General features: G+C 59.9%; 1 protein-coding gene across 18 annotated transcripts in view; it reads left to right on the plus strand.

Moving 5' to 3' along the window:
• PCBP3 (poly(rC) binding protein 3) overlaps window positions 1–18,760 on the plus strand; it is a 273,869-nt gene that overhangs the window by 233,320 nt on the left and 21,789 nt on the right. For 8 of the 18 annotated variants that reach the window (XM_058732273.1, XM_058732272.1, XM_058732277.1 and 5 more), the window contains 8 exons: window positions 7,015–7,118; window positions 7,436–7,590; window positions 8,758–8,781; window positions 9,595–9,627; window positions 9,952–10,068; window positions 10,981–11,112; window positions 11,959–12,087; window positions 15,270–15,413. In XM_058732273.1, coding sequence (XP_058588256.1) covers window positions 7,097–7,118; window positions 7,436–7,590; window positions 8,758–8,781; window positions 9,595–9,627; window positions 9,952–10,068; window positions 10,981–11,112; window positions 11,959–12,087; window positions 15,270–15,413 — 756 coding nt within the window. In that variant the 5' untranslated portion in view covers window positions 7,015–7,096. The remainder of the gene's footprint in view (window positions 1–7,014; window positions 7,119–7,435; window positions 7,591–8,757; window positions 8,782–9,594; window positions 9,628–9,951; window positions 10,069–10,980; window positions 11,113–11,958; window positions 12,088–15,269; window positions 15,414–18,760) is intronic. The other 10 variants (XM_058732279.1, XM_058732285.1, XM_058732281.1 and 7 more) reach the window with 3 other exon arrangements.

Here is an 18,760-nt window from a genome sequence, read left to right on the forward strand (position 1 = left end):
TCAGCCCCTCCGCTGACCTCCCGGCACCCCCAGCCCCACCCCTGCAGCAGCGCCCACGGACCTGGCGCTGTGCGCTGGCCTCACGACTGCCGGCAAGCAGCCCGGTCACGGCCGCCCCCTCTCCCACGGTGCAGGTGGTGCTACTTCACGGGCCACAGATACGTGCTGTGGGAGCGCTCCTCGGCCCGGTGAGGGAAGAGCCGTTCAGTGCCCGCAGGGCTCGCCCGGACACAGAGCACGACAGTATCACGACCCTCGCCCTCGTCCCCAGATTCTCCCCGGCCTGGCACTGAAAGGCGAGCACCTTTGAAGAGCGGGGTGCCCTGACGACAGATGCCGCACACGAAGGCTGCTGAGTGAGTGAGGCCAGCTCCAACCAGGGGGCCCACTTACTCTGGAGGCGCTCCACACGGAGCGGCGGGTCCCGCGCAGAGTCCGGGCCACGTGACCCGGCATCTCAGCCCCCGGCCCGCGACCCACGCCGGGCGGCCGGAGTCCGGGACTCCGGGAGCGGTCTGTCCCTGCCTGGCGGCGGGAGACACGAGCTGTGTGTGTCTGGAGCCTTCGCGGGGGCCTCGTCCCCAGGCTTTCCCCACGGGAGCGAACGGAGCACGCCGTGGCCTCCCATCGCCAGTTCTTGCTCCTGCAGCCCAGCCTCACCCGCAGCTTCCCTTAATGTGGGTTCCAGGATTCCCGCCGGCAGCGGCCCCAGACCGGCCGCACAAAGCAGTTTGGGATGGATTTCTGTCTCCCGTGCACTTGGAAGCCAGGGAGTTTCAGATCCGGACTGTCGATTACAGATCAAACCGTTTCTGCCCTCGCACCCCAGCGGTGCGCCCACACACGGGACGGAGAGAGCGGCCGAGCTGGAAGAGGTGGCTCGGTCTACGGGCTCCGGCAAGGCAGCTCTCCCGTGTCCCTGGTTCCCGGCTGGCTGGCCGTGCGGCCCCGGGAGACCAGGTCCGACCGAGGCCCGCGGAGCACCTGTCCGCTGAGCCACGGAGAAAGAGCTCTCGCCACAGCCAGCGGTGGTCTGTGCTCCCCCCGCTCGGTGTTCCCCTCCCTGACCTAGACTCGGCGGTGACAGTTGTACACCTGCGGGACGTGGACGTTGAAGCCATTATCAAAACTGTAAACCGCATGTTCAAGAAGCAAAGGGTCAAGTGCGTTAAATGGGGACGTGGAAGACACGACAAAGGACGCAGGTTGAGTTTCTGGGGTGAAAAGTCCAGGATCTGAGATGGAAAGTGCCCTGGATGGGTTTAGCCACAGAGCGGGAGCTGCAGAGCAGAAGATGAGTCAACTCCCGGACAGAAATAGAACCTGTCCGTGCGAGACACAGACGGAGGGCAGGAGGAAGCGAACAGAGCGTCGGGGAGCTTGGCTCAACTCCAAGCGGCCAACAGACATGCGTTTGGGGGCCCTGGAAGCGGGGGCGAGGCAGGGCCAGGAGTGTGTTTGAACGAGCAACGGAGACCGCCAGAAGGCACGTGGCGAGTGAACCGTTCAAAGCCAGCGGTTACGAGAAGCCCCTGAGTGTGCTGTGGAAGAGGGCATGTGACAGAGGGAGAAAGGAAGAGGGCGCGGTGGGCTTCTCCCCGCCAGCAGCCTCGGCAGGGCGTCGGGCCCGGAGAGAGCGCTGCGGCCCCGGGGCTCCGGGTGGGTGAGACTCCTTCACTCTGAGTGACAGTGACGCACGCCGTCCACACCTACGGAAACAGACTCAACATGACCACCAGCACGCTCGCGCTACAAAAATTACTGAGAATTATTAAGGGAAATGCTGCACGTAGAAGAAAAATGGGAGCAGCTAGAAATCTGAGTCTACACCAAGGGATGGGCATCACATGGGTAAGTATGAAGTTGTTCTTTTCTTATCCTCTAAATCCCTCTTTTTAATGTTTTTTATTTTGAGAAGAGGGAGAATCCCAAGCAGGCTCCATGTTACGAACACGGAGCCCAACACAGAAGTCGATCCCACGAACCGTGAGATCATGACCTGAGCTGAAATCAAGCATCAGAGGCTTAACGGACTGAGTCCCCCAGGCATCTGCCTCTAAGTTCTTTTAGAAGATAATTGAGTGTTTACATGAGAAATTATAATGTTAGTTTATAACCTAGGAGAACCAAAGTATGCCACAGCAATGGTGCAGAGGACAAGAGGGGAGACAGAGGCACAGTTACCAACCCACGTGAGGTCTTTACACACCACTAAGTGGCAGTCGGACTGCACTGTGATGAATTAAACATGAGCAGTGTCAGCCCCAAAACAACCGCTAAGGTAACAAAACAGAGAGTTGTAACTAAGAAGTGAACAAAGGAGGTGAAAGCGGAATCATGAAATGTATGCGGTTCATTCCAAAGATGGCAGAGGGAAAAAACAATAGAAATGGGGAAACAGGGGCGACTGGGTCGCTCAGTCAGTTAAGCACCTGACTCTTGATTTCGGCTTAGGTCGTGATCTCACCGTTCATGAGTTCAAGCCCCGCACAGGGCTCTGTGCTGACAGTGTGGAGCCTACTTGGGATTCTCTCTCTCTCTGCCTCTCCCCCACTTGCACTCTCCCTCTCAAAATAAATAAATAAATTTAATAAAAAAAGAAGTGGGGGAACAGACAACAGATGGTAAAAATAGAAAACAAATAGTAGAATGATGGCTTCAAACTCGACCACCTCAGCAGTCACTGTCATTGGTCAAAACACCCCTCGTTAAAAAGCAGAGATTGTCGAATAAGATAAAAAGGCAAGGTTCAACTGCCTGCAAGAAACTCACTTTAAAATTTTTTTTCAACGTTTTTTTATTTATTTTCGGGACAGAGAGAGACAGAGCATGAACGGGGGAGGGGCAGAGAGAGAGGGAGACACAGAATCGGAAACAGGCTCCAGGCTCCGAGGCATCGGCCCAGAGCCCGACGCGGGGCTCGAACCCACGGACCGCGAGATCGTGACCTGCGCTGAAGTCGGACGCCTAACCGACTGCGCCACCCAGGCGCCCCAAGAAACTCACTTTAAATGTAAAGACACAAATAGGTTAAAAATAAAAGATGGAAGGAGATAAGCCATACTACACCAATCAGAAGAAAGCTGGGTCACTACACTAATAACAAAGAAAATTTCAGAGCTGAGAACGTGGCCGGACATAAAGAAATCTCTCACAATGACAAAGGAGTCTGTCAGTCCATCCACCGAAGGCAACGGCGCTAGACCGTGCGATGCTGATGACAGAGCTTGGGGTGCAGGAAGGAGGTGCGTCCCCAGCGCCCCCAGAACGGGACAGGACCACGGAGGACTGGCGGTGCTGCCCCGGGCTTCGAGAACGCTCCCCCCAACACAAGAGTGCACGTTTACCAGGACAGACCATGGTCGGTCCGTAAGCAGGTCTTAGTATACAGGAAGGATCTCAGGTGTCATAGGTGTGTTTTCTAACCATAACAGGTTTAACTAGAGATCGACAAGAGAAAGATATTCTAGAATATCTCCAAGTACTTGAAAATTCACTAGCATACTTCCCAATTTCCCATGAATCAAAAAAGAAATAAAAAGAAATTTGAAAGTATTTTGAAATGGGTGAAAAAAGCACAAGTATCAAAATTGGTGGGATGCCGCTAAAGCCACATGCAGAGAGAAATTTTATAGAACTAGACACCCATATTAGGTAAGAACTACGGTTTTAAACTGATGCCATCAGGCTTTTCCCTAAGAAACTAGAAAAGATGAATTCATTAACTCTGCAAACGTGTGTTGGGATTTGCTAGTGAATGCGATGAGGGCCGGAGAGGGGAGATACTGAACCCCCAGGTTTGGGCCTGTAGCTGGAAGGCAAGAGCGCAGAGACAAACAGACGGATGACTGGGAAGGCTGGCTGGGTCAGACGTGCCATGGTGGCTCATGTCGGCTGTGCCTGGCCGTGGGGGTCAGGCGTGGGCTGTTTCAGCCAAGGCACATCTGCGGACGGTGTCGGCACAGGCAACCCGACCGGCCTCCTCCGGCCGGTTCAGCCGGGAAAGAAGGGGAGGGTCCGTCCTCGGCCCTGCAGGGGACCGTGCCTGTGTCTCCTCTCCCTGCCACTAGGTGAGTTACAAATATACTAAGTTCCCAGCATGCACAGAACACAAGGTGGGGTCCTTGCTGGCACCAGAGATCTGCCTTCTGGAACGCCGCGTGTGGGGACGAGTGAGTCACACAAAGAGATTTTTTTCTGGCAGATTTCCCGTCAATTTGGTTTTGGGTGAGTGTGACCTGAGCGCTGCTGTGCACTCAGGGGCAGCCCCCAGTACTGCCCCTGGACTCTGCTGCAGGGGTGGCCCCTGAGATGGGCGTGGGCCCGGGCACTCTGGGGGGCCGCCCCTGATGAACTGGTGTCCAAGGGCCCAGCAGGATGGCCAGAGGACGGCCCCCCATCTGCCAGAAGTCATGACCCTGGGGGATCCCCCAGCGCGGGTCCCTCGGCCGCTGACACAGGGTGGGTTCTTCGGGGTCAAGGGCACTGAGTCGCAGTTGACTTTAACTACCACCGGGGGGCTGCTCCTCGTCCCCAGCAGTCTGCAGAGGGCACTGCTGCTCACTGTCGGCCACGTGACAGAGGAAGGCACTGGCCTCTGCATCAGCTCACTGGCCTGTGTGACTGATGGCAGTCGACAGCCTGGAGCCCGAAGGCCCGCTGGCCCTCGCTGACCCGCTTTCTCCACTGAGGGCCGGAAACATTTGCGTAATGGAGGCCGTGGGGCCCCGCTGTCCCCCCGACGCGGGAGATGTTTCTAATTACAGAGGAGGCCGTGCATCCCCGCCTGGCCAGCACACGATCTGCCCGGTTGGTGCTGGTGCCTCAGCTCGCCGCAGGGAGGCTGTGCAGGAGGGGCGCCGTGTGTTTTCGGTGCCCCGGGGATCATCTGAGCCGGGTTGTCTCCTCTCCTGCCTGGGCTCTTTCCTCCGTGGCGCCCTCTGCCAGCCAGACCTGCCAACGCGCCCACACGCGCCGCGCCGTCCAACGGAGCTGTGCCCTCCCGTGCGCAGCCACCAGCCACGCGGGGCCGTCTCTTCAACACGTAGCGTGTGACTCGTGGGCTTCTTGTTTCAGGGGTGAATAGCCACAAGCAGTAGTGGCTTCCACGTTGGACGGTGGAGATAGACTTCTTAAAACCTGTCTTCGCTACGCCCTACGCCTTCGTGTCAGAATCCGTGTTGCTCAAAAGCATCGTTTTATCCATAATTAGGACTGACGGTTAGAGTTGTTGAAGTTACCTGTGGATACATCTGCACGGGTAGAATAGCACACTATTTGTGAGTGTGGAAATGTGTCAGTGGCTGTCGTATGGACACATCGATTGCACGCATCACCCAGAGAGTGAGAATGTGCGGTTTCTGTGCTTTATTTTTGTATTTTCCTTGTAGCATATTTTTCAGCAGAAATGTTTTGATGAGGAAAAAAATATTTTTGTACCCCCCAAAACCTAGAAGGTTAAAGGGAAGTCTTGCTTTTTTAACTTGTGGTCTCTCCTGTATGTGGACGGAGCCTCACGTCCTCATGGCTTACATCGGAGGGCTGGTGTCCAGACGCCCGGGCGGGCGGCACACGCAGGACTTCTGTTCCTGAGGGCCTCAGACCTAGCGTGGGGCTGTGTGTGGGGAGTGCTGGCCGAGTTCACCCGGAGTCCCCCGGCCTCGTCCTTCACGGCCCAGCCAGCCCCGCCTACTCCCGGGTGGGCACTCGGGCAGGTGTATGTGGGACACTCTCTATTCTGCGGGGTCTTCCCGGTGCCCCTCTTGGGAGCCCCTGGGCCCCAGGTCATCCAGAACCTCCCCCTGCCAGGCCTCTTTCCCTCTGTCCTCCAGGTGGCATCCTCATGCCAGACACTAGGGCCACTGCCCCCTCCTATGGGGGCTGCTCGTGCCCCGTGTCCTGTCCTGCCCTCATTCTCACTCCTCCCTGACACCTGTGGGACCCCAGTGCCCGGCGACTTCCCCACACCCTGTGACATCCCCACAGCCTGCACCCCGAGACCCCCCTGTGTGCAGGCAGGCAGGCGGCTCTCCGGCTTCCGTGTGCTGCCCTGACTGATGCCCCCCCCAGGAAGGCCACCCAAACGGCCCACCTCTAGGACCCCTGCTGCCTGCAGAGCATCAGGTCCGGTGAGCGCCCGGCCTGGTTCCGGTTCTGCAGGCCTCTCCGTCTGTCCTGAGACCCTTCCCGGTCCTGCCCCCGCCCCTGGCTGTGCCCCTCTCCTGGCCCGCCTGACCCACATTTCTCATCCTCACTGGCGCCCGTCTCTGAGACCACCCGGTATGCTATGGTCCAGCCTGGAGGAGAACCTGGGCCCTCACTGAGAAGGGCTACGGCAGGACAGTCTGGTCACTCTTCCCACGGGCCCTGCAGGCCTACTGTCATCATGAGTGCCTGTAAATCATAAAGTGAAGCCTTAATTATATCGGGGGGATGAAGCGCTGGACCCATTGTCTGCAGAAATTAGATGTAGAATAGTGATACCTAAAGCATCTTCTGGAAAGACTTTGTAATAATATAATGCCAAAGCATCAGCCATTCAGTAGCTTAGTTAATAGACACTAGATCCACTTTAGAGACGGGGATTACCAAGGAACCTTGACTCTAAGCACACGGGAAACACCAATACCTGTAATGTCCTGGCTTTTTTTTTTTTTTTTGGGGGGGGGGGACAGAGAGAGACAGAGCATGAACGGGGGAGGGGCAGAGAGAGAGGGAGACACAGAATCGGAAACAGGCTCCAGGCTCCGAGCCGTCAGCCCAGAGCCTGACGCGGGGCTCGAGCCCACGGACCGCGAGATTGTGACCTGGCTGAAGTCGGACGCTTAACCGACTGCGCCACCCAGGCGCCCCTGTCCTGGCTTTTTTAAGGGCTAGGGGGTCACAGCCAGAGGGCGGGGCTTCTGGCACGGATGTGATGGGGTTTGCACAGAACTAACATAACAGCAGAACAGAACGGACAGTGCAGACCCAGGCGAGGATCCCAGGGCTCACTTGACCCCTTTTCCTCTCCAGGGGAGAGGGCTGTTCCTGTTTCCCTCGGTGCAGAGGCGGAAGCTGAGGCCAGAGGGCTTGCGTGACCTGCCGGGGGTCACATATGAGTCAGCAGCGGGGCCTGGGTCAGTCCCTGCCAGGTTTCCCCACCAACCTGTGTCTCCCACCGCTATGTGCCCCAAGCCCCAGCAGGTCAGGCAGGGTGGGTCCCAGGACCGCACCTTCTGGCTGACTGGGCCGCCCTCCCGGAGCCTTTGCCCCCCGTGAACATTGGTGTGTCACCAGAGCAGGAGTGAGGGCGGCACCCTCCCTCGACCTGTCCCACCACCCACCCGTACCCCCTCGCCCCTCCAGAGACCAAAGGCCCTTGTAGGCCAGGACACCCCGACCTGTGGTGGCCACTGACGGTGTTCTCGGCAGCAGCCGTGCCTTCTCTTTCCAGGTGACACCATCTGGGCCCCATCTGTCCTTCCTCACGGCGCCCTCGGCACCTTGAGCCACTACCCCCAGCCGCATTTTGGGAGAAAGATGGAGTCGAAGGTCTCAGAAGGCGGCCTGAACGTGACCCTGACAATCCGTCTGCTGATGCATGGGAAGGTACAGAGCCCAAGGCCACTGCGTCCCACCAGCTGGGAGGCAGGGGAGGGTGTGCCCTGGGCAACCTCAGGTTTACAAAGCAGTGACAGCCCGCTCCAAAGCATGTTTCTCCTGGAGACCCTTGAGGGTACTTGTGACCTGATGTCCTGTCACTGGACACCTGAGTGTGTGTTCCCTACAAACAAGGGCATAGTGTCCCATCCACGTCAGGATGCCAACACTGATGCATCCCAGCCACCCGACCTCGGGCCCCGTTCGGGCCACCCGTCGCCCCAGCCCTGCCCTTCACAATAGGACGCGTGGGGGGTCAGGGTATTCAGGCCTCCACATCCCGGACACGCCTCATCTTCAGCCTGGGGGCATCTCCTTCCATCCTTCCTCAAGGAGGCTTTCCTGATGTTTCCTCACCATTGGCAGCGAAGTCACAGGAGCTCTCGCATCAGGGGCCTGACACTGGTCCTTTGGTCCTTCCCCACAGCGGGCCCCCACTGTTGTCACACTCCAGCACATTCATTCATCCGCTCATTCATTCCTGTCTCCGTGGACTCAGTTTGCTGCTTTATTCAGATTATTCCCATTGTGTCATTACTCATGTTGATGCCCGTATTGACCCTGACTCGGTCACTGGGAGCCTCTCCAAGCTGGCCCCTGTATCCTCCTGACTCCCTCGCACTTTGCCTGCCTCAGTCCTGGAACCAGCCATTTCTCCAGGGAACCCTGACTCTTATGAGTGGGGGGTGGTGTTAGAAGCCCAGGTCGGGTCACATAGAGTACTCATCCCTTTTTAAAACGTGAAAAGGCAAGTAGCAGTGCTTAATTATCTTTACATCACAAAATTGGGGAAGATTTTGTGTTTTATCTGTTTCTTTCCTGGCTTCTTAAGGCCCTAAGAGCATAGAAATGCCTCCTGACTTAATTGTATGGAGCCGGCCGCTGGCTTCTGCTTGTCCATGTGTCTGTCAGAGGCAAGGCCTGAGTCTAACCAAGGTCAGACGGGCACCCGGGAGCCCCCAGACCCAGGGCCTCACACAGGCGGCCCGACTGCACTCCTTCCTGACAGTCCTGACACCCTGTCCTCGCTCCAACACAGACGGGTCTCGGTGTCCATCACGGGCCTTTCCCCCAGCTGCTCTATGACATCAACTTTGTGTGATTCTTTTCCTGTAGGAAGTTGGAAGCATCATCGGGAAGGTAACTACTGAGCGAGCTCTGCCTGTGCTGCGGTCCCTGAGAGGAGGTGCCAGGGCCCCGGGCCTGTGCTGGGCGACGTGCCACGTGGTGGTGTGTGCCCCGCCCTGAGGATTCCAGCGGAATCCTGAGTCCCCGTGAGGCTGGTCCAGGGCCTCCTGTACGATTCTCTGAAAGCCCAGCAGGCGATGTCCCCGGGCCCCGTCCTGGCCAGGCCCCAGCCAGTCACCATAGCAGCCCGCCCCGCTGCCCTGCGGCCTGTCCTTCTTCCCCGGGCGTGAGGGCCCAGTGAGCACGATTCACTGGCATTCTCCAGAGCAGTCTCCCCTCTGGCCAGTGGGTGGTGGTCTCTCTGGAATCTCCCTTCCAAAATAAAAGACACGTGCCTCGGGGAAAGCAAGAGTGGATTTGGAAGCCTCAAGCATGTGGGAGAGGCTGGGGTGAGGCACCGCCTCCCGTGGTCGGCCCGTGACCGTCTCCAGGCCCCCTGGCGTCCAGGTCCAGGTCTTTCCACGAGAGCCTCGGGGCACCTGCCCTGGCCTGGCCCTGCTTTGCCTGTGACGAAGATGAGGGCTGTGAAGACAGCTGGGCAGGAGCCCAGCCGGCGCCCCGGCCCCCCTCCCCGAAGGGCCCCTCGCAGGGCTGTGGCGGGGGCTCAGGGAGCCACAGCGTCAGGCTCTAGCCCCACCGTGAGGGCTGCTGCTCGCTGGTGCACAAGGCGGGCATCCGCGCCCTGCGTACTCCCACGCCGGAGCCTCTCACCCATGGTGGAACCTCGGAGCGACGCCTTGACTGTTTTCTGAATCTTTATTCCAGAAAGGAGAGACAGTGAAAAAGATGCGTGAAGAGGTGAGCTGGCTGGCACTCGGCGGCATCCCATCTGCGGGTGGGGGGAAGGAGCGAGGCCAGCGGTCCTGTCCTGCGGGAGCCCCGGCCAGGCCACCCTTGGCGGCTCAGAGGCCCCTTCCCTCCACCACGTGTGCCCCCGCGTCAGGGCTTCTGTGTCCAGGGGCGGCAGGGGGCACGGTGGCCGACCCCGCTCTGAAGGATGGCCCCGGACGGCCTCACCGTTTAGTGTGGAGGTTTGCACATGGCTGTCAGAAGGCCTGGAAGCCCCAGCCAGGTTCCACCCGTGGCTCTAACCCCGTCCGGGCTGTGCTCACCTCCTTCCAGAGCGGCGCGAGGATCAACATCTCTGAGGGAAACTGCCCGGAAAGAATTGTGACCATCACAGGCCCCACCGACGCCATCTTCAAGGCCTTTGCCATGATTGCCTACAAGTTTGAGGAGGTGAGATGCGTCCCCAGAGACCCCGCGGCAGGGGGCAAGGCACAACCCTTCGCCCCGTCACCTCCTCACCACCCGGGGGCTCCCGTGGCCGCAGGCCACCTGGTGACAGGCCAGCCATCACGCTCCGTGTCCGTGAGCCCGGCCCTGAGCGAGAGCCCCAGCCATGCCCCGTGGCTGCTGCCCTGGCACGTGCGCTTGGCCACGGGGGGACCCGTGGACTCTCCCGTGGACGCGTATAAACACGCATACACTTGCGTGTCTGTGGCACGTCTATGCGCCCTGTCAGTGAGTTAAATCAAGGTTTTCATGTGTTTCCAATATTGTTCAACTTGCCAAAAGTTATTCAGAGATGCATTCGGTATTTTTATTCAGAAGGTGGTCAAGCCAGGGAGTTAAGTTTTTCTGTCCAAAATGCGCCTCCCTGCCTGTCCAAGGCCCTTCATGCCCTGCCCAGCCTTGAGGACAAAGCAGGGCCTGAGTCCGGGTGTCATCTGGATCTGCGTCTCGCCCTGTCCACGGCAGCACCACGGCAGCCACGACCTGCGTGTCTGCGAGTGATTGGCACGTGTGGGTCCCCTTCTGCAGATCCAGCTGTCCTCTCCTTGCTTGTCCTCCTGAGCCTGACTGGCCTTCAAGCCTCTGCAATCCACCAGTCCGTCCACTGTGTCCTTCCTCTGGACGCTCAGCCGTTTGACACAGTGTGTGTGCCAGGCGCCTCCATCTGGGGACACTTGAGTCCCCATACTTGTCCTCTCGCTGCCCCCGCTGCCCCTGTGCCCCTGGGGGCAGGAACCCTGCCCCGCCAGCCTCTGGAGCATATTCGGGTGCTTTCTCACCGAGCCTGGCCTTTGCACTCACTGGCGTGTATGCGGCATGCTGTGTAGGCCCACACGTGTCTTTCTCCCTCCCCAGGATATCATTAACTCTATGAGCAACAGCCCTGCCACCAGCAAGCCCCCGGTGACGCTGAGGCTGGTGGTCCCCGCCAGCCAGTGTGGGTCCCTGATCGGCAAAGGCGGCTCCAAGATCAAGGAGATCAGGGAGGTAACAGAACCTTCTCCGGCTGCTGGTGCCCGCTGCTGGGAGGGTAGAGCCCGCCCCCCTTCCCCTGGAGGCCCAGCACTGCGAACCCTGCCAGCATGGAGCTTACGGTAGGGGAGGGCCATCCAGAGAGCAGAGGGTGGGACGTGGGACCCCCTAGAACGTGCACAGAGGTGTCGTGCAGAGGCGCTGGGCGCCTGTGAGGGGGGCTGTGCACCCCAACCGGGGACAGGCAGGGCCCTCCTGCCACCCGGTCATGCGGCTCTAGGCCACAGAGGCCGTGGTCTCTGCCCCCAGGCAGGTGCGTCCAGGGACTGGCCGGCCTGAGCTGTCCCAGCAGGGAGGGAGCTGGTGCGAGGGGTGGACTTTATGCTCACATGTTGCCGCGTTCAGAGAAAGCCTAACTCCTTCCGTCTCCCTTAAGGAGGGTGGCCACCCTGTCGTGATTCTGTCAAGGAGAGACAGCTAAAGAGTTTAGGCTTTCCTAGTGTCCGTCATTCTCTGTGACCTGAAACTCCACAGGGGAGATAAAATTCCATGTATTTGAAAAAAGGGACTCCATTTCTGTCTCCGTCTCTACAAATGCCACTTGCAGGTTAAAATGCCTCTTGTCCAGCGTCGCTGTCCCTGTGCCAGGCCACGCTGGGCAGTGGTGGGCTGAAGGCGACCGGCCCCGCCCCATGGGCCCCCAGGGAATGGGCAGAGGGCTGGGGTGCCAGGCGGGCGTGAAGGGGCACCGTTGGGGGGGGGGGGGGCGTCCGTGCACCGCACCCTCAGCACACCCTCTCGAGCTCCCAGGAGCCCTGCCCTGGCTCAGGCTGTGTCCCCTCCAATGTCTCATTTCTGCAGTCCACAGGTGCCCAGGTCCAGGTGGCCGGGGACATGCTGCCCAACTCCACGGAGCGGGCAGTGACCATCTCGGGGACCCCCGACGCCATCATCCAGTGCGTCAAGCAGATCTGTGTGGTCATGCTGGAGGTACAGTCTGGGCATCCAGGGACCACCGCCAGCCTGCCCCGCGAGCCACAACGGCTGTGGCTTCTTCGTGTCGGCTGCGGCACGTGGCTGGGGCCGTACGGGGGCCGGGGGTCGGGAGCGTGACCGGAGCGAGAGCCGTGCCGGGGGTGCGGGCGCCGGGGGAGGGACAGCTGCCAGCCGCCCGCCGCCCGCCCCCTTTGGCATGTCCCTCCTCCTGGCTGGGGAGCCGGGGAAAGGGACGTGTGAGGAGACGCTCGCATCACCGGTCGTCGGTCTGTGGCGTGAGGGGCATCCAGTACAAGGGCGGCCGTAAGCACGGCCCACGGACGAGGGGGAGGCCCGTGCTCACCACACCCGCAGGCGTCAGGGTCCCACCAAGGCACAGAGGAGGAAAAGCACGCTGAAACGCCCAGTTGTAAGAGACAGACAGGAAGTAAACAAAATGGTTAAAACCAAAGGAGAAGCAAAGAAGACAGCTGAGCGAGACAAAATCCTCTCCAAATTTGGGGGAGAAACCCCTGAGATTTCAATGTCAGCCTCTGCCCCAAATGCAGCAGGGCTCACTGAGGCCGCCAGCAGTTGCTGGTCTCGAAGCTAAAGTGAGGTGTCTCTGCGTCACGCGACAGTCCCCGACAGGCGTTGCGGGCTCGAGGGCCATGAGGGAGGGCGAACACCAGGCGCCCACAGCAGTGGACTCCCAGCCTCTGTGCCCTCGCCCCTCTTGTCCTCGGCTCGGCGTTCAGATCCACCCCCAAGTCTCTAAAAAATTTGCATAGTTTCTATTTTCCTGAAGTACAATATTTTGTGAAGTCGAAAATATTTTTCTAAATATTGGTGTCCTGATGGTCCCCAGCCACTGGCCATGGTGACAGTCAGTGCCGTTCTGGGTTCCCTTCCATCCCCTGCTGCTGGGACCCGGGAGGCGCCGTGTGGACAGACGGAGCGGGCCGGGTGCTGCCTGCACCGGCGGATGCCCGAGGCGGCGAGGAAGCACGCGCGTCTTGAGCCGCGGTGGCCCGTCAGAGTGCTGAGTCCGTCAGAGTGCTGAGTCAGAGTGCTGAGCCACACAAACGGCTCCGGGAGGGACATGGCCTCCCACGTTCAATAACAAGGGTTGGACTAAAACTCTCGGCCTCCCCAGGACTCCTCCCAGGTGGCATGGCCCACACCGTGTTCGCGGTCAGGTGCGGCCCCACAGAAGCAGGCTAGACCCCATTGGCTGCGGGTGCTGGCACCCCAGGGCTGTGGTTAGAACCGCCCGGTCTTCCCGCGGGCGGGGAGGCCGACGTGAGACTCGACCGGGAAGCACACGTGGCAAACGTGACCCGCAAACGGGCTGAGGTGGGGCCTCGCCCTTACCGGCCCGGAACTCTCAAGGGTCGGGGAAACCGCCGTGCTTAGGGAAGTTGGGCCCATTTTTAAGTGAAAATGAGCTGGACGAACAGAGCAAAGGTTAGCAGACTTTCAGACTCTGCTCGGAGGGCCCCGCACCCTTCAAGTGGCCACTGAGAGGCCTGCCCTCTGGTGCGGGTGAGTCAGCGGGGCCCCGTGGAAAGCACAGGGGTCGCCGCAAAGCCCACCCGTCAGTGCCTGCCGCACCCCGGGGGAGCCCCGAGGGCTGTGCTCAGAAGCCCTCTGTCCTATCCGAGGACATCGGCATGCACGGGAACCACAAACTCACAGTGTTGGGATGGTGGGCGCTGCCGTCGGTGGGGTGCCCAGCTCAGGGACGGGGCGCGGCCAGACAGAGGTCTCTGCTGGCACCATGAGAACGCCACTCCCTCGAGCTCCATTTAATCACGGTTCTGCCGCGATGAAGTGAGTCTTACCTGAGGCTGCAGTGAATCCCAGCTGCACAGAGACGTTTCTGGAGGCGTTCGGTCATACCTGCAGAAACGCTGAAGACTGGACGACCCCAGGAGCCCATCATCACCCCAGACATGAGTCAGTTCGCAGGCCCCACAGCAGCCCTTCCTGCTTTATTTACAGCGAGGCTGCAGTGTTCCCAAAGTCACACAGCTCGGCCAAGGCCATACAGATTTCCCAAGGTCATACAGAGTGGCCAAGGGTACAGAGCATCGTGTCAAGGTCAAACCTTGTGCTCAAGGTCACACAGTGTGCCCACGGTCACACAGCATGGCTTGGACTACAGAGTTGAAGCTCTCATCCCCTCTACTAAGCCTGTGCCCACATGACTTTGTGTCTCAGGTCGGGGCACTGTGAGGTCACACCCGGTAGCCCAGGGCGTGGGCTGGGCCTGAGTGGGCCCTGGTCTCAAGAACTCCCAGCAGGGACACTGCCCTGGCCCCCACCCTCTGCCTCTGGCAGGCGGTGGTGCTGACCTGAGCTGGGCCCTGTGGCCTCTGCTCCCAGGGAAGATGGCCACCTGGCCAGACGAGGGAGGACCTTGGTTGCCTCTGACCAAGGAGTTGGGCTGAATTTATCAGAATCTGGCAGACTTCCGGTACTTGAGAATGCCATCCACCCCAAGGTAAAAAGCCTGTACTTTTGGACACAGAATAATCAAAGGAAATTCTAGCAAAGCTCATCAAGACTGTAACATATTTCATTTGGACTCTAAGTTGTTTTTTTTTTAAAGTTGCTCCCTTTTGTTAATAGTGAAATTGGATGTTTCTGACTGTCCCGTGATGATGCCTACTGAGCATCATGACCCTGGCCAAGCAAAGCCTTTGGGGGCTCTGAGCGGGACCCCCCCCTCCCCCCATGGTGGAGCTGCCCACAAAGGCCAGCTTCATCCTGAGCATGAGAGAGAGGGACAGATTTGCCCAGAGGACAGCACCCAGGCTGACACAAGTGGCCCGCAGGCAGCCACCTGGCCATCTGTGCAGGCTGTGGGGGCCCCCAGTGCAGACTGGGGCTTGGTTTCCATTCTTACTTCTCGGGGAGTAGCATCCCACACCGCCGTGGAGCCCGCCACGCCCTGCGGGCGGATGGCGCCCGTGCTGGGGTGTATTTAGGGCAGTAGTTACGTGGAAGAGGGGGCCCTCCGGAGGGTCCCCACCGGGCAGCCCTCCCGCCGCGGGGTGTGCCCTGCCTTCTGGCACTGCCGGGGAGGGTGGGCGGTGCAGCGGGGCGGGCTCGGGAAGGAGGCCTCCCCGCGATCGGATCCTGACGCGAAGCTGCTCTAACGCTCTCTCTCCCTCTCCTGTCCCTTTTCCTAGTCCCCACCGAAAGGTGCCACCATTCCCTACCGCCCAAAGCCCGCCTCCACCCCTGTCATTTTTGCAGGTGGTCAGGTAAGAGCCGACCCGCTCGCGGCCTCCACTGCCAACCTCAGCCTTTTACTGCAGCCCCCGCCGCTGCCCGTTAGTGCACTCAGGTTTTCTCCCTTCTCACGTGCACGTCTCCCACCCCACCCACGCTGGGCGCAGAGCTCTCCCGGCCTGCCGCCGGGCACGGGGCGAGCCGGGCAGCGTGGGGCACACCGAAAAGGCCAAGGCAGACGTCCCGCAGAGCCTGGGCCCCGGCAGCGTCTTCTCCCTGGCCCGGCACAGAAGGACCCTGGTCCTGCCTAGGCAACATTGGCCCAAATCCACTTCGTCGAGTGTCTAAGGGGCTTAGCAGAAGGGCCAGAAGCGTTACAGTGACCCTGTGGCTCGAGGCTGAGACAGCCGGAGCTGTGGGAACAGGGTCCCGTCTCCCCCAAAACGCACATCCCCAACTCCCCACAGAGGAGTCTCTAGGAGCACGCAGGGGAAGGGAAAGGTGACTTCCGGGTCACAGCGATGGCCCTCGCACTCCGCCCTGCCCCGCACCGGCCAGGCCGGGACACCTGCTCTGCACACCTGTTGCTGGGGCAGGAGCCGCCGACCTCCTTCCTCCCCCTTCGGCAAGGGGCCCGGGAGGCCAGCAGCTGCAGAGATTAGCATCTGAGGCCAGCAGCTCATCGGCAGGGCCCAGAGAGAGCTGAGGAGAGGGGCTGTGCCCGCCTCCTGCCATCGGGCACCTGTGCCACCCACCTCGGGGTCACGACAATAGGTAGAGGACCTTGGGAGGTGCCCGGCCAGGGTGCCTGGAGGAGCTCTGCGTCCAGTTGGCGGTGACGTGTGTCTTTGTTCAAGGGAGAGTGAAGACCGAGCATTCCCAGAGGCAACCCAGGTCAGGGGAGAATGGCCATGACTCTATCGTTAACAAAGGGGCAAATGAAAATTTTCTCCACATTTTAAAGGAATCTTATCAGATCCTCCAGATTGACTCCCACGTTAGGTGTTTCCAAGAGCAGCATGTGGGCCGCTTCCCACCGGGAGGGACCCAGTGGCTCCCACAGGGCTGTGTGGTTCAGGGAAGGCCACTGTCCACTGTGCCTGGCTTCTGCACGCAGCCACTGCGGGCCCGTCTCCCAGTTACCACAGCCCTCAAGTCACCCAGTGGCCCTGCCCTTTGTCTGGATCCTTCACGTCCCTGCACCCTCCCACTGCAGCCCCGGGACCTGGGCACGCCCCCATTTTACAGGTCAGAAAGCAAGGCCAGAGGTAGTCACGGGGGCACACAGACACAGGGGGCCTTGTTCAGAACACGATGTCCTTTCCCCTGAAGTCCTAGTAAGCTAGCAGGTTAGATACATGTGTGGCCTTGACCCTGACATGTGAACAGACCCATGATGCCACCATGTGGTAAAGTGCGGTCTGTCTTCAAAAGGGAAGCACAGTAACACCCACGAGAGCCGGGGAAGCCGTGTGGGCCAAGGCCAGCGTAGCCCCAGCCAAGGAAGGCCGTCCCGGTCATCTCTCAGGGCAGCGAGGTTACCAGCATCGTGGGCGCTTGTCCCGAGGCTGTCCCCAGGCTACAGGCACCTGTGCCCCCTGGGACAGGTCTGGCCAGTGGCTCTTCGTGGTTGTGTGGAGACCGATGAGCCACAGCACAAACAGAAATGGGGTGTGAATGAGATTTAGCAGCAAGGGGGCCCTTCAGAACCCAGACCCCACCTGCCGCAGGACCTAGGCCTGACTCCTCTCTGGAGACACCCCTCACTGTGGATCTCCCACCTGCACTGGCTCTCACCGAGCACTGGTACCCGAGGGCCAGCAGGTACCCCACCAGGGAGCGCCAGCCTGCATTTCAAAAAATGTTTTTAATGTTTCTGTATTTTTGAGAGAGAGCGAGCGGGGGAGGGCCAGAGGGAGAGGGAGAGGGAGACAGAGGATCTGACTTCGGCTCCGTGCTGACAGCAGGGACCCCAATGCAGGGCTCAAGCTCACAAACTGTGAGATCACGACCTGAGCCGAAGTCAGACACTTAACTGACTGAGCCACCAGGCGCCCCAACCCAGCCAGCCCAGTGTTTCAAGCAGGTCGCAGATGATGAAGGTTTCCTCCGGAGAACCTTTGTCTGTCTTCCCAGCTGTACCTTCCCTCTATCCGTGGTAAACTGCTCCCACAGTTCAAATAAAACCAAGAGTGCGACCACCTAAGTGAGTAAAAACGTGTGGGATAAAGAACTGCCCTGTCTGGAGGTGTGTGCAGTTCCACTGGGGCGACCATGGCCGTGGGACGGTGTGCGTCCCAGGCCTGTGACGTGTGGTGACGCACTGGAGCGTGTGCCTGCTGGCACCTCCATGAAACCTAAAGACAAGCCACGGAGCTTGTGCACAGAAGTCCAGAGGGGAAAGGGCGGCCCCACTGCCTTCCCCTCGGACACTTGCAGCGTCTGATAAGATTCCTTTACTTCCCCGTGGGACGCCTGGATGGCCCCCGCCTCCAGTGGGCCCCGCCCAGTGCCTGGTGGCCTTTACCTCCCCGCTTGGGTTGTTTATGAGGAAAACCGTCAGACGCCACCCTCGGTGCAAAGTCCACAGAAGGGACGCTTGGACTGGCCTGTGGTCTCCCTCTCGGTGCACGTGTGCAGACACAGGTGGGCGTCGCGTGCCCGCTTGGGATGTGGCACGGGGACCCCACGTGGCCAGGTGCCGGAAGGCACGTCCCTCCCCACCTGTGCCACCCATGCCCGGGGCCTCGAACGTGGCTGCCCAGAGCTGGTGTGGCACGTCCCACATGACAGCACATGAGGCCTGACAGCGAGTCTTTGGTCTTTGCTCTCCCTTGACACCTTGTGGATCGTTTGTTTTTGGCCGTGAGTTTCTGGGAGCGTCTCAGCCGGTGGACTATTGGGGTGGGTGGGGGCCGGCAGGGGGGAGAGGCGCCAGGCCCACGCCCGCTGTGGCCACTCTGAGTCACCGTCTTGAAGGTGAAGCCTCAGGGACCACGCTGGCCCCGGAGAACAACTGTTCGGCCCGCTGAGGCTGCAGGTCAAGACCATCCATCTTGTGACTGATTCGGGCATGTTTCTTACTTAATCTGCTTTTGCAAAATTGGTTTTGAGTCACCTTTTAAAGGTCCTTTGGTTTGGTTTTCTTGGGACAATTTCTTTGCAAAAGTGTTCACTCTGAAAGCTGATAAAAATTGCCAAAGGCTAATAATGAATCTGTAACGGTCAGATCACTTGCGGGGGGTTTCTATTAAGAACCCCCTCCGGGGGAGTGGGGAGCCTTCCCAGCTGCACCCCTTCCCGCCCTCCCTGCCGGCCCGGCCAGTCTGCACTCCTGCGGCTCTCCAGGAGGTGGGGCGCGGCTCGCCTGGCCCACGTGTCCCGCTGTAGCGCCGGTGAGGCTTGGCCCCGCGACACCCCCAGTCTGCACCTCCCGGCGCCCTGAAGG

This window comes from Neofelis nebulosa, chromosome 5, assembly GCF_028018385.1.
Source record: "Neofelis nebulosa isolate mNeoNeb1 chromosome 5, mNeoNeb1.pri, whole genome shotgun sequence".
NCBI classification, from domain to species: Eukaryota; Metazoa; Chordata; class Mammalia; order Carnivora; family Felidae; genus Neofelis; species Neofelis nebulosa.